The sequence below is a fragment of the Diospyros lotus genome, chromosome 11, assembly GCF_014633365.1.
Source record: "Diospyros lotus cultivar Yz01 chromosome 11, ASM1463336v1, whole genome shotgun sequence".
NCBI lineage: Eukaryota > Viridiplantae > Streptophyta > Magnoliopsida > Ericales > Ebenaceae > Diospyros > Diospyros lotus.
The window spans coordinates 4,846,155-4,860,086 of record NC_068348.1 but is presented as its reverse complement, the minus strand read 5'-3'; the positions used below and the strand labels follow the sequence as shown (position 1 = coordinate 4,860,086).

At 37.0% G+C, this 13,932-nt stretch overlaps 1 protein-coding gene across 1 annotated transcript; it reads left to right on the top strand.

Moving 5' to 3' along the window:
- The first annotated feature begins 10,147 nt into the window (after positions 1-10,147).
- LOC127813606 (B2 protein) lies at positions 10,148-13,388 on the top strand. The gene is made up of 6 exons (XM_052354647.1): positions 10,148-10,710; positions 10,885-11,286; positions 12,186-12,286; positions 12,537-12,620; positions 12,816-12,926; positions 13,019-13,388. The coding sequence occupies exons 1-6, from the start codon at positions 10,422-10,424 to the stop codon at positions 13,058-13,060; spliced, it is 1,029 nt and encodes a 342-aa protein (XP_052210607.1). The 5' UTR covers positions 10,148-10,421; the 3' UTR covers positions 13,061-13,388.
- The last annotated feature ends 544 nt before the right edge of the window (positions 13,389-13,932 follow it).

The following is a 13,932-nucleotide window of genomic DNA, read 5'->3' as shown; positions in this document are numbered from 1 at the left end:
AACATATTTAACTCCCTGGACCTTTTTTATTATTGTTATTAACAGCAATATATATATACACACACATATATAAAACACAAGTGCCTTATAGGGGTGACCCTGGCACAAGAAAAGATTGGGATCTAGGGGTTTGCACTATCCACTATCAAGAACCAAAGGTTCACACCATTTTGAACTCCCTGAGCCCTGATTCATGCTTTTGAGGCTTAGGAAAAAAGAAAAAAAATGCCAAATTATAAAAGACCTGTATAAAATGATGGGTTAACACATATCTATGACTCTGTAGATGTCTACTTTTATATTTCTTATATCTACCAATAAATGGAGGGAAAAACATATTGGCTTGCTTTGACTGGTTCCAACATGATAAGAAAGACTATAATTGCATATGGTAACTCCCAAGCCCAAATGCCAATCTAGTTGCAACCTGCAAAAGCAAAACATGGTGGCCCAAATAATAACATGCTTAACAGTGAAATACATAATGAAATTCATTGTTGAATGAATAAGAGAAAATTTAGAGTCTTGACTTCACAAGCTCGTGAATAGGCAGTTAGCAATCTTCAATTAACTACTGAATTAAAAATTCTTGAAGAGAAACTAGACCACTATTCCCAGTCGTTATTCCTTGGACTGTTATGTCCCTTAATGAAATAAATAACTTAACATGATCAAAAGAATCATTAGTCATATGGGCTTTCCTGTTCTTTTTAAATTACAATATATATACCTATATATAGGCCCTGTGCTATCTAGTGTGTTGTTACCACAAAATATCTGAAACACTTCAAATAATTTTATGGATATCTTGACAAGCATCCTATTGAACAGAAAACCATCTACAATAACCATAATACATTTCTTTTGGCCACTACTTGTGGGGACATCTTCCAGAAATGGCATCTAAAGAACTATGAGACAAGTATCCAGACGCATAAATAAATAACCAAAGAGATAAGAGGAAATTTAAAAACCCAGAATAAGCCTTGCTAAAGTCAATCCCTTACCAGCTATTTCGTTCTATGGCATCCTCGACAGCAGCATCCAACATCTCAGTTGTTGATGGATGAACAAATATAGAATCCAAAGGAATACCTTCAGGATATTTGGACTATAATGGAGATTTGGTCAGATAAAAACTAGAGAAACAGCCTTAAAGTAATCATATTTAGATTTGGTAACCTCAGAAAGTTCACTGCAGGAGCAAATGAAAACATTGTAATGTACTTAATTGATTACTTTAAGAGGCACTTGACTCCAAAGAGGCTCAAGTGCCTCTTTGGAGTCAAAGTTATAATGTACTTAATTGATCATAGCTGACTCACTTAAGGCATTGTTATGACCATTATGTTAGGTGATCTGTTAGGCAAAAAGCCTTAGTTTATGTCTTAGCTGCTTAAGAATTGAAAATTAAAATTTACAAGAAAAAAATATTAATGGACAAATTGTGAAGGTTCAAGGATACCATAGCAGTGGAGTAATCCATTATTAGATTTTGTTAGTTTTCAAGTTCCATGCTCACATGGGCACTTTTTGTTCAAAGATATGAAGAACTTAATTGGGGAGGCTTCCTGCAGGATTTGCCAAGAGAGCTTCAGCACCACTGTAACAGGTTTATTTTACAGCCCATACTTTTCTCAATTGCCAGTATTGAGTACGAAAGTCTCCTATAATGCTTTCAGCCTTTCAGAATGAGAAATAATAGCTGTTGTATTTTCCTTTTTTGTCTAGAATAAGTATGTAGTAATGTTGAAATTCATATGCTTTCAAACATGTTGAACCATGTCTTGTGACAAGTTACTTTTATGTAGCTGTTGTATGTAGTATATAGCTGTTGTATTTTCCTTTTTTATATATGTAGTATAATACATATATATATATATTATGTTATGTTTGCTGTTATTGAAGTTACTTTTGAACCATGTCTTGTGACAAGTTCAGCGAAGTATTATTGCTGAATGTATATTATTGTTTGAAATCTTGATTGCAAAGCTGAAAGCTCTAAATTTTTCAGTATTAGAAATCTTGAATTGCAAAGCTTTGTTTCCCAATTCAGTTAGATTAGATAGGACAATTTAGAAGTTTTGCCTATATACATTTCGAAGGTTCGGTTAGACCGAATAAACCGACCGAACCGGATAGATTCGGTTATATAGTGGTCGGTTCTCGGTTCGGTTAGCAGTTTAGGCAAAAATTCGGTTAGCATTTCGGTTCAGTTAAAACTTTTTTAGAGTTCGGTTATTTCGGTTCAGTTATTTCGGTTATTACTTTGGTCTCGATCAGTTCGGTTCAGTTATTGTTTTCGGTTCGGTTCGGTTATTGATTTTCAGGCGGTTCGATTCGGTTAAAACCGAATGCACATCCCTACTACTAAGGGTATTATGGACAATTATACAAAAATAAGTTATTTTACAGCTTATGGTATCAAACACCACAACTACTTAACTACAACTTCTAAGAAGCTGCAGCAAACAGGTTCACAACTTATTCTAAGTTTTAGAAGCTATAATCTAAGAAGTTAGAAGCTATAATTTCTTTAATTAAGCTGCAACAAACTGGGCCAATGTCTTCCAAAGTTTAAAATTTATTATAAGAAGGTCAAAAGCTTATAAGTTTCCATAATTTAAGTTAAGTCAAGCATACTCTTAATAAAGGCCTTTAATGAGACTTTTAAATTACAAATAATCTTTTTTAAATAATCCAAATCATGAAATGTCTAAATTTAATTTACACTAAAAATATATATAATTGTAAATGAAAATTATCAAAAAATAAAAATTTATATAATTAACTCCACTTAATTAGATTAAGATTTCCCTTATAATAATAAATGATATTTATATTAAAAGCTTATATTGGTTCAATTGCAAAGACCCTTTTGATAAAAATATATATATATAAATTTAAGAAACAATTCCTATGATCCAATATATCCAAATAAAGAAATTTTTAATTTGAAATGTAAAATTTCAAATAAATGAAACCTAAATAATTTTTGTTACTTAATTCTTCAAAAAAAAATCATTTTTTTACTTAGTAAATAATTAAATAGGTTAATAACACTATTAATTTTTAAACTTTACCTTTCTTAACAAATTAGTGATTGTACTTTAAACCACTAAACTTTAATTAACCTTGACCCATAGATTAGGTTTAGAAGGCCAATCACTACTTGGTCCGTAATATACATGTGCTCTCTTTGGGTTGTTTGCAGTCTTGAGTCACTTCTAGCAATTTTTGGGCTTGATTGTATTTTGAACGTTCTTGGGATGCCCTCTTTTATGGGGTTTCTATCGCTCGGTCCTACGATTTTTGACAGAAAAAGTAAATTTAAGTTTAATTTACAATGACTGCGTAGGGATTGGATTCGAACCTGAGAACCCAAACTGTCCACCACTTCCTGCTATGGGGGTACCCTAGGGGACCAATTGTTTTCTTATAAGGAGGGCAAGATCTGGTCTTTCGGCAAATCTTTCGATACTCAAATTAGTTATTATTATTGAGAATGATCTAGTAATAATCTAATAAATGCATAATAAATACGTTGTACTCAAATCCTTAGACACCGTGCTCATATATAGGTTGTCTATATATGAGCAAACCAAACTTAAACCCTTCGATTTGGTTTTGATTTTTGTCAAAATCATAATCAAACCAAACTTAAAATACTAAAACCAAAACCAAACCATTAACCCATTGATTTTAAAAATTAAAAACCATAACCAAACTATTCGGTTTCGGTTTTAATCATGAATTTTTTAGTTTGATCCATATCAACAAATAAAGACAAACTCTTGCAAATAACATTCATAAAAAAAACTCATAACTCCACAACAAACAAACACAAATTTTTGATAACTCTACGAAGGTGGAATCTATATAGCTCAACAAGAATGTTTCAGAGTCAAAACCAAGAAAATAGCAAAACCTTTACAAAGGAAGTTAAGTAAAACTATAAGTGAAACAAGCACCATATTTGCTACAGAAAAAGTTAAAGTGCACCTGAATAGAGCCAAAATCATCTGAGCTTTCATCATATGATGTCCCCATAAAATCAAATGATAAGCATTTGAGTGACAATGAAAGTGCCAATTCTTGCAACTTGCTTCTAGCTGCATTTGAATTGAGAAAGTAACATTACGATCGCAAAAGGAAGTTATAAGGAAAAGACCAAAACTAATGCTGCAATTACAGAGTAAGCGTGCTACCATCATTTTTAAGTTGACATAGGGAAGTCAGCGATATTTGAAAGATTCAGAAAAGTGACTGATCCCTGAAGGAGCAAGCTACCCTACGATGATGGGTAGAAGGCAATCCTGGATTTGGCTGGTTATTCATTAAAAAAAAGTACAGTTATTAATAGGAAAAATCAACAAAATGACATACTTAAAAAATGACTTACTTTCATATCATACATTATACATCAGCAATAAACAAACACATGGATGTCAAGTTGAACTAAAAAAATTGTGGCTAATTTCAAGTCAAAAGAAAAAAAAAATTGGTGGCTCATACTCAGAAAGGAGAGACAAACATAGATCAAAGCTACAAAGTTAACAAATGTAAATAAGCTATTATCACTATGTATTAATTGGCATTATGGCAACAAGTTGATGTACATTATTAGTGCACTCAACTGAGAAGATATGCAACAACTATAAATTTAAATTCGACCAATTGGGAAGATATGGCAAGAGCCGAGAGGCAGCAATAACATTATATATGCAAATATATATCTAACTATTAGATGAAAATCCTAACATTAACCCCGTGCTTTTGGCTTCAAATTGACCGTGCCTCCTAAATTGCAATAATTTAATTTATTTATACATCTAAGTAATAAACACAAACACGCCCACAATATATATTAATATTTGATCAAAAAAATCGATGCAAGCGCAAAGAGAGGAAACAGAAAGTTCAATCTTCCAATTCATTGCAATAAGGGGAAAAAGAACAAAAACAAAGGAGTAAAGAAAGAAATAGCAAACACAAAAACATTCTTAAATATTATAGATTTACATAAAAATATAGAATGAAAGTTAGATTTAGATTTAGGCATTTGTGCATCAATCAGACCAAAATAATAAATCAAGTCAAAAACCCTAATTTGTGAGTTGCCGAGAGAGAGAGAAAGAGAGAGACATTGCTGTCAGCATATAGAGATAAATTGTAGAAGGCAATTCAAGTGTGATGCTCAGAAAATGAAGGTCCACGACTCCCAACTCGCCTAGTCGACACTTCTTGTGTTTCGATTATTGCTCTCAAAATTGTATTTGTATTACAGAGAGGGCGAGGAAGGGCAAGATAAGCAGTGAGCAAGAGCGAGGGCGAGCAACAGAACGGATAAAGAGAGAAGGAGAGAGGGAGAAAGGTTTGTTGCTGTTTGCAGGAGGGGGCGAAGCAAGAGAAAGAGAGAGGCAGAGAGCGAGGGTGAGTGTGAGCAAGAAGGGCTGAGCCCTAGCGAGAGCAAGAGAGAGCCAACGAAGGCGAGCGAGACTACAAGAAAGAGGTAGAGAGCGAGGGCGAGCGCGAGCAAGAGAAGCCGAGAGCCAGGGCGAGCTCGAGCAAGAGGGGTCAAGCCCTAACGAGAGCAAGAAAGAGCCAGTGAGGGCGAGTGAGACTGCAAGAGAGAGGTAGAGAGCGAGGGCGAGCGCAAGCAAAAGGGGTTGAGAGCGACGGCGAGCGAGAGCAATAGAGGCCAAGAGTGAGGGTGAGCGCGAGCAAGAGGGGTCGAGCCCTAGGGAGAACAAGAGAGAGCCAGCGAGACTATAAGAGAGAGGCAGAGAGCGAGGGCGAGCGCGAGCAAGAGGGGCAAGCCCTAGGGAGAGCAAGAGAGAGCCAGCGAGGGCGAGCAAGACTGCAAGAGAGAGGCCAAGAACAAGGGCGAGCGCAAGTAAGAGGGGTGGAGCCCTAGCGAGAGCAAGAGAGAGCCAGCAAGGGCGAGTGAGACTGCAAGAGAGAGGCAGAGAGCTAGGGCGAGTGCGAGCGAACGAGCAAGAGAAAGGAGACAGAGAGCGAGAGGCAACAAGGGTGAGAGAGAGCGAGAGCGAGGTTGAGAGATGAAGGAGAAGAGAAGGGTTTGCAAGTTGGCTGGGCTGGGGTGGGTTTGGGGCTAGGTTTCGCAGCTACCCCTCTAATATATAATATATATTATATTTATATATTCGGTTCGATTTGACTCTGTAACACCCCAATTCCTGGGAGCGTTAACGTAACGTAAGATTCTAGGGATAAATTTTTTTTTCAAACAAAAACCCATCACAAAAACCATTCCCCGAAGATCCCGTTATATCTTCTCAGTATATCAACTATGAACCATTAATAAACCAAGACAGGTTCACCAACTCAAATGCGGAAGTTAGATCGAAAACTCAACAGGTCATAACCGAAACTACTTTATTTATATATAAAGTTGCACCAACGTTTACTTGACGTTTTCAAAAGTAAATAACATAACTGAAAAGACATAATGTAAACTATCCGCTAATCGCCGTCACTCCTCGACGATTCCTTTCCCTTTTGCACCGCTGCCTTCACCTGGAACGTTTGAATATTCCAGGGACAAAGTCCAAATTAGATGATGAATTATCTAAGTGAGAGTTCAAAACACATTTTTCATGAATAATGCAAGACATGAAATAAATCAATACACCCGGTAAGCCCTAACTCAAGAGAATTCCCACGCGCTTAACCCTACCATGGGGAAAGAGCAATCTCTCTAAAAGCTATGCCACCACATCGACTCGACGACGCGACGCGATTCTAGCTTAAATGGGGCTGCCAACGCATCTCACCAGAATACGTTCCCACCATAAGCATCCAGGAACCACCATACAATCCCAACTCCAAAATTTCACATGGACCACCTAGTCGTCCTAGTGCAACTTCCCTGACCAAACGGCCTGGCACGGAAATCAAGGCGGCTATCCTGACATGCACACCTAGCATCAGATACCCCTATTATTCCGTCACGCCCTTGGAGAATTACGGCTACACTATCCAGACAACGTCTTAGGCTAACATCCCACATGAACAACACAGTATGGACCACCTAGTCGTCCTAGTGCAACTTCCCTGACCAAACGGTCTAGCACGGAAACCAAGGCGGCTATCCTGACATGCACACTAGCATCAGATACCCCTATTATTCCGTCACGCCCTTGGAGAATTATGGCTACACTATCCAGACAACATCCGAGGCTGACATTCCATACGTACAAATAAAACTCAAGACAATGCCACAATTCACAATTCAATGCATCGTATAAACAACATTTATAAAATGCAATGCACAGTTCAAAACATTTAGGGACAAACCTCCCTCATAAATCCAACCGTCACCGGTTACCATTTTAATGCACAAAACCATTTTGCATGAAATCACCATATGTTCAGATAGAACAAGCACAATAAATCAAGTTTTGGGGGCAAATACTCACAACTCAAAACCAAGTTTTCAGGTAGAACACTCACCTTGAACGAAACTCAGAACACATTGAATCTTGTACCCAACCTCAATTTTCGTGCAACTCCTCAAGTCTTTTAACCAAACCACCTCCTTACAGGTCCTCGCACGCTGCCTAAGTGCTCTACGCGTGTGATGCCTCGCGTATGCTTTAAAAACCCTCTATTCACTAAACCCGAAGCACTCTCGTCTAGCACAAATGTATCACAACTTCGAATGAGAGAATCCTTAGCCTTGAGGCCCTATTTATATGTTTAGGAAACTTAGCCACCAAGAAATATATATTCTGCAATCATTTCAAATCTTTCAAAATCTTTTCCAATCATTCCAAATCTTCTAAGATTTTCTATAATCATTCCAAATCTTTTGATATCTTTTGCAATCATTCCAAAATCTTCTAAGATTCTCTGCAATCATTGTAAATCTTCTATAATCATTCCAAATCTTCTAATATCTTTTGTAATCATTCCAAAATCTTCTAAGATCTTCTGCAATCATTGTTATCCAAATCAAATCTTTTCTTATCCAATCAAATCTTATACAAATCTTATCCTTAAAGTCATCATGAGCCTTCATCTTATCTTTAACGTCATCATGAGACTTCATCCTTATCTTTAAAGTCATTTATGAAGCTTTTTCCTGAATCTCCCAAATGCCCCTAGTAAAAAGATTTCAAGAATTACACTTTGACCCGAACTTTTGGATAATTGCACTTAGACCCTTTTCAACATGGTCCCCGGACTAATTTTTAATTGCATTTTAGTCCCTGAAAAATGGACTAATTGCGCTAATGCCCCTAATTTTTAGGTAAATTACACTTTTACCCCAACCTCAAAAATTACAATTTTTCCACTGGCTCAAAAACCCTTATATCGTTTTATAACCCTTTGAAATATCCTAAAACATTCTCTTTAAAATTCCGAAAAAATATCGTTTCGATCTCCCTGTCAATTTCGAAAAAACTGCACTTAGGCCTGAATCTTCGTTTTAGCTACAAACCCTTTTGTTTCTTCCAAAAACTACTGAAGGGTTACTCTATATGCCAAATATGAACTTCCTCGGGGTTCCATTAACTTCCCGGATGCCCCGTACGATAATTTGGTATTTCAGCCTAAATCACAATTGCCTTTTTTTAGCTGTACAGGGAATCGTTCCCGATCCAACTTCTTTTGATACCTAAAATCATAACTCGTATTACTTGTCGATACTATACCATTTTCCTTGGCTATCTAGGGTCCAGGGTACTCCCTCTGACTAATTCGATCGTCCAAAGTTACGTTAGTGTACCCTATAGTCTTATTTTCCACAAAGTCCATTTATGCCCTTCATCAAATATTATTTATGACCTCAAATCATTCTCGGGTATTACAGACTCGGTTACCTACATAATGGTTCGATTTCGGTTCAGGTTTTGGTTTGGTTTTAGTGAAAACCATAACCAAACGATACCTATTAAAACAGTGTTCAGTTTTTTTCCAAACCAAATTATTACCCAGTCAAACAGTTTTTAACTGCATTGACCAGTTTAATTTCGATTTAATTCCCTATAATTTCTATTGCAATTACCATCTCTAAGTGTGACTAAGATAAGGCGGTATAGACCATTGGATATGATCCTTTGGATAGGGGTGGACCAGTTTTGTGCCCAAGTTTGGGCCTTGGTCTGCCTAGATACATTTGGGTTGTTTGTTGGAAAGCTCTAAAATTAGGACTAATCCTTCGGCCCTTCTTTGTCTTAGGGCCCAATTCTCAAAGTTGGACTATTATGGGCTTTTCATTAGTGCCCATCATCATCCATAACTATAAAATTTATATTAATATATATCATGTCTATTTTCTTTTTAACAAGAAAATCAAAAGAATTATTGAAATTTAACAAAAATTAAAATAATAATAATAATAATAATAATAATAATAATAATAATAATAACTAATTTATTATGAAATAAGAAATTGAAAAAATTATTGATGCAATACCTGAACTTAAGACAGGGTTGGTCTATGAGAGTTGGGGGTCTTAGGCCATTTAAAATTTTGAATTTTTTTAAAAAATAATAAAAAATATAAAAATTTTACTGAGACTTATTTTTAATACTAAAATATTTATCATTACAAATTTATTAAACTTCTTTTGAGTAAAAAAATATTTTTAATGTTAAAATATTTAAATATTTTTACTATTAAACTTAAAAAAAAAAATTATTAGGCTCCCCTTTTAGGGGCCTAGGCATAGGCCTCATTGGCCTATACCGGCACTGAACTTAGGTGGCCTCAGGTTTGAAATTAGTGAAAGATGCTCATAGTCGAGAGAATCCTCCAAATGGGCCACCAAGACGGCCAGGTCAAAAAAGGGCCTTTCTTCGTGAAAGTGCGGCCCACTATAGCAGGCCGGCCCACCTTTCTTGAAAGTGGACACGTCACAGTTCTGCTCGTATGACACGTGTCCGTGAGAGGGAGCGAGCACCGAGTCAGGAGTGATGGCTTCTTATCTTTGCATCCAAGCAATGACTCAGCCTCATCTTGGAACCTCCCAGAACAGCTGCGACGACCTTCTAGAAGGACCCCATGTGAATATACAAGACTTGTTTTGGGTAAATAATTAAAAAAAAAAATTAGTCCCCATTTAAGTTATTATTAAAAATATTTAATTTAATTCTGACCAGTGAGTGATGAACTGAACTTTCCCTTTCTCTCTCTGTCTCTCTGTCTCTCTCTCTCTCTCCCACGTAAACGCGTTTTCAGGCATCAATCCCTCCCCGCCTTCTCTTCTTCTTCTTCTCTTCAGTCTCATTTGCTCAACTGCTCCAGCACATGATAAAGCCCTTTGACAAGTTCACACGCCTTCTCTGAATTTTTCTTCATCCCCAATCCATTCCATTTCTTCTATAAAACCCACCCTTCTCAAAAGTCTCCCCTGTTTCTAACTTTCTACAGATCGGTCTGTGATTCGGAAATGGAGAACAATCAGCAATCTTTCTTCCAGTTCAGCGACCAGCTCAGGCTCCAAGCCAACGCCTTCTCCAATCTCTCCCTCAACGATTCCATCTGGAGCACCTCCTACGCCTCGAAGCGCCCGGAGGAGCGCCGGAATCTAGCCGTCGGCGAGCAGAATCCGGATTTCAGGGCGAATTCGTCGGACGCTCTGAAGCCCAATGACTCCGACTTCAACGGGTTTAATCACGGGTGGAAGATTTCCGGGTCGGATTACCTCAACGGGTTCAACGATGGCTGGAAGACGATGGGTGGGTACTGTCTAAGATTGAATTTTTGAATGATTCTAATTAAGTCTATATCTATCTCTAGGGATATTTTGAATTTGATTATATTATTAGTGTAATCACTCGCGGGCATATAATTCATTCAAAGCAATGTGATATTCATTTGTTTGAGTCCGTGTTTCGTGTTTCTTCTAACAGGGACGTCTACTTTGGGGCTTGATGGCGGGTTCAGCAAAGGGGTTTACTCCAAGCCTTTGGTGAACTTTGATCTCAGCAATAACAGCAACAACAATCTTAATTTTGTGGTTAATTCCAAGGGGGTTAAGAGTGGGATTGGTAAGAATGAAGAGGATCTTCTTATCCATCATCATAATCATCACCTGAATGGGGGAAAAGGTGGTAAGAAGAACAAGAACAACAGTAATAGCAACAAGGAAAGTAATAATAGTAGTGAGAAGAACAGTGATAAGAACAGCGTAGATAAGAGGTTCAAGACGCTTCCGCCATCGGAGTCTCTGCCAAGGAATGAAACTGTTGGCGGGTATATCTTCGTCTGCAACAACGACACGATGCAAGAGAATCTCAAGAGGCAGCTCTTTGGTATGTTTTTCGTCTCCATGATCACGATTACTAGAATAACTTGTTTGTTCATTGGCTAATTTGTTTAGAATTAGATTGATACATCGTTTTAGTTGAAATTCTGGCTCTTTTTGGTGATTTCAAGCTTACCAGACCTTTGTTTGTCATGGTTAAAAATAGATCGATTGATTATGGTTATTTGGATTATTACTTGATTGTCATTTCTGATACCTGAAACCAATTGAGGCTTTTGTGAGGAGAGTCAATGGAATTGAACAAATATCTAGTAAAAGAGCTAGGGGAAGACCAAGAAAAACTTGCAGATAATATTAGTTATATGAGGGGCCTTAAACAAATAAGGTCATAGATAAAAACGACTGATGATCTAGAATTCGTGTAACGGATTTGAGACACTGGAATAAAGGCTTGGTATGTTTTTTGGCATTTCTGTACCATAAGTAGGAAATCCTGTGGATTGGTAATGAGTGTGGTTGAAATATTGACTTTTTGTGTGGTTTGCTGCATAAATGCATGTTTCGGTAGAGGAAATGGTGGTTTGAGGGATTAGGATCACTGGGTTGGCTGTCATTCTTCTGTGGATTAGTAATTTTGATTGGCTTATTGTTAGTAGTTTACTAAATGCATGTAGACTGGATAAGGACTTAAACAAATGGGACATTACTGTATTTGATTCAGATTTGTTCCATTGCATTATATGGTGATGTAAAACCAATGCGTGATAGTGTTTTCTTGGCAGCCAAACAACCACCGAGATAGATGAGAGTTTGTTCATTTTGTTTCTCTGTTAAAGTTGTGTGACTCGGGGGTTATGGAGGCTTATTGGAGGGTTGGTTTTGCCTATTCATTAATTTTCCTTATTAGGAGCTGTTTTTAATTTGCTTTACTATAATGGATCGCAGGTTTACCTCCACGCTACCGTGATTCTGTCCGGGCAATAACTCCTGGCTTGCCGCTTTTCCTCTATAACTACTCCACTCACCAACTCCATGGAATTTTCGAGGTGAGTTGGATTTTGACCATTTCCTAAAGATGATGATGAATAGAAGTCTCTAGTTTTTGATGTTGATAACTCTAATCATTGCAGTTACATTTTTCATAAATTTGCCATGGTTGGTTGGGATTGATTGCTGAGTAAACTTGTGTGTGTTTCAATTTGGAATCTCAATATGGAACACTTGGATTTCCCTTTTCAATAGTATTTCAGTTATCTTAGTTTGTAGACCTCTCTAAGTTGGAATTCATCTTACCAGGCTGCAAGCTTTGGGGGAACAAATATCGATCCAACTGCCTGGGAGGACAAAAAGAACCCCGGCGAATCCCGCTTTCCTGCTCAGGTATCTAGACCAGATTGTCATGACTCGATATTTTAAGCATTCTCTAGCTTAACTTCCCAACAATTTTTCAATATAAAGAATGAAAATTCTGTTGGGCCTATTGTATGGTTGTGAAATTTTGGCAAACTCACTCGCCGAGAAGTTGCTACTTCGTTATCTTCTTATATGAAATTTTGATGACCGTCCTTGTTACAGGTTCGCGTTATGACTCGAAAAGTGTGTGAGCCATTAGAGGAGGATTCCTTCAGACCCATCCTTCACCACTATGACGGCCCCAAGTTCCGCCTTGAACTCAACATCCCAGAGGTACGCATCGTCATTGCATTTAAATTTCCCGGCATCCGAAGTCGAATCCCCAGTCTCGAATAGTTCATCACTAGTGTGATTGAATCTTGCAGGCGCTCTCCCTTTTGGATATATTTGCAGAGAACAAGCCTTGAGAACAACTTGCCAAAGAGGCAAAGAGTGCTGAACACTAAAGAGTGTTTGCTTGTTGTGAAGAGGAAGAAGATTAGCAGCCTATACTATATGTTAATGCCTAAATGGTTTTCTTTTCTTTGCTTTTTATGGGTAAGAAAGAGGCTCTGTTGCCGTGCCCCCCTCTTTTTTCTTTTACAGCTTTGCGTAAAATATGCAAGCAATTAAGTATAATACACAAAAAGGGAAACTATGTCTATATGTGTTTGGCTTCAATGTGTGCCAAAGTGTAATGTGGATTGAGACTCATCTCAACTTCATATTTAATAATGAATACACATGTTATAGTAACCATGGTTTTTGCTCTTTTGCTAGTTTTGAATTGTGAATATATATCTTTTCTTTTTTTGCAAATCAAAGCACAGTTCCTTGAACTATTATATGTTGTAAATGAAGGTAAGATTTGCCTACAAAAGGGGGCCATCTCTTGTATTAAAAAGCAATAGTTTTGTGCATTCGACAAGGAAGGAAGGAGTCAAATAGTTGTTAAAAACAATTTGGGGGTGGGTTACTTTTAAGTTTTAAGGTGGGTTTTTGACTAGGAAGGAGTGAGTGGTTGTAAAAAAACAATTTGGGAGTGGGTTAGGGATGGGGAGGACATGAGTAGTCAACTTTGTACATGCATTTTTAGGGTATTTTGTTTAGTCTTTTATATTCGTATCTAATGATAATGTAAGTAAAAAAAAAAGTAATGTCATCACTTGAGATTGTCAATGTGAGATAAAGATGTCCATAGTTAAATTATGTTTTTAATTTGTAAGAATATATTTTGATTTAAGTATTTTTTTTAATATATAAATTAAGAGTTGTTCGACATAAAATGAGAGATAGGAGC

Bases quoted from the DNA above. Each gene is read 5' to 3' on its own strand.
- LOC127813606 (XM_052354647.1), top strand. From the start codon at position 10,422: ATGGAGAACAATCAGCAATCTTTCTTCCAGTTCAGCGACCAGCTCAGG. The intron at 10,711-10,884 runs GTGGGTACTGTC...TTCTTCTAACAG, and splicing joins CGATGGCTGGAAGACGATGG to GGACGTCTACTTTGGGGCTT. The intron at 11,287-12,185 runs GTATGTTTTTCG...AATGGATCGCAG, and splicing joins TCTCAAGAGGCAGCTCTTTG to GTTTACCTCCACGCTACCGT.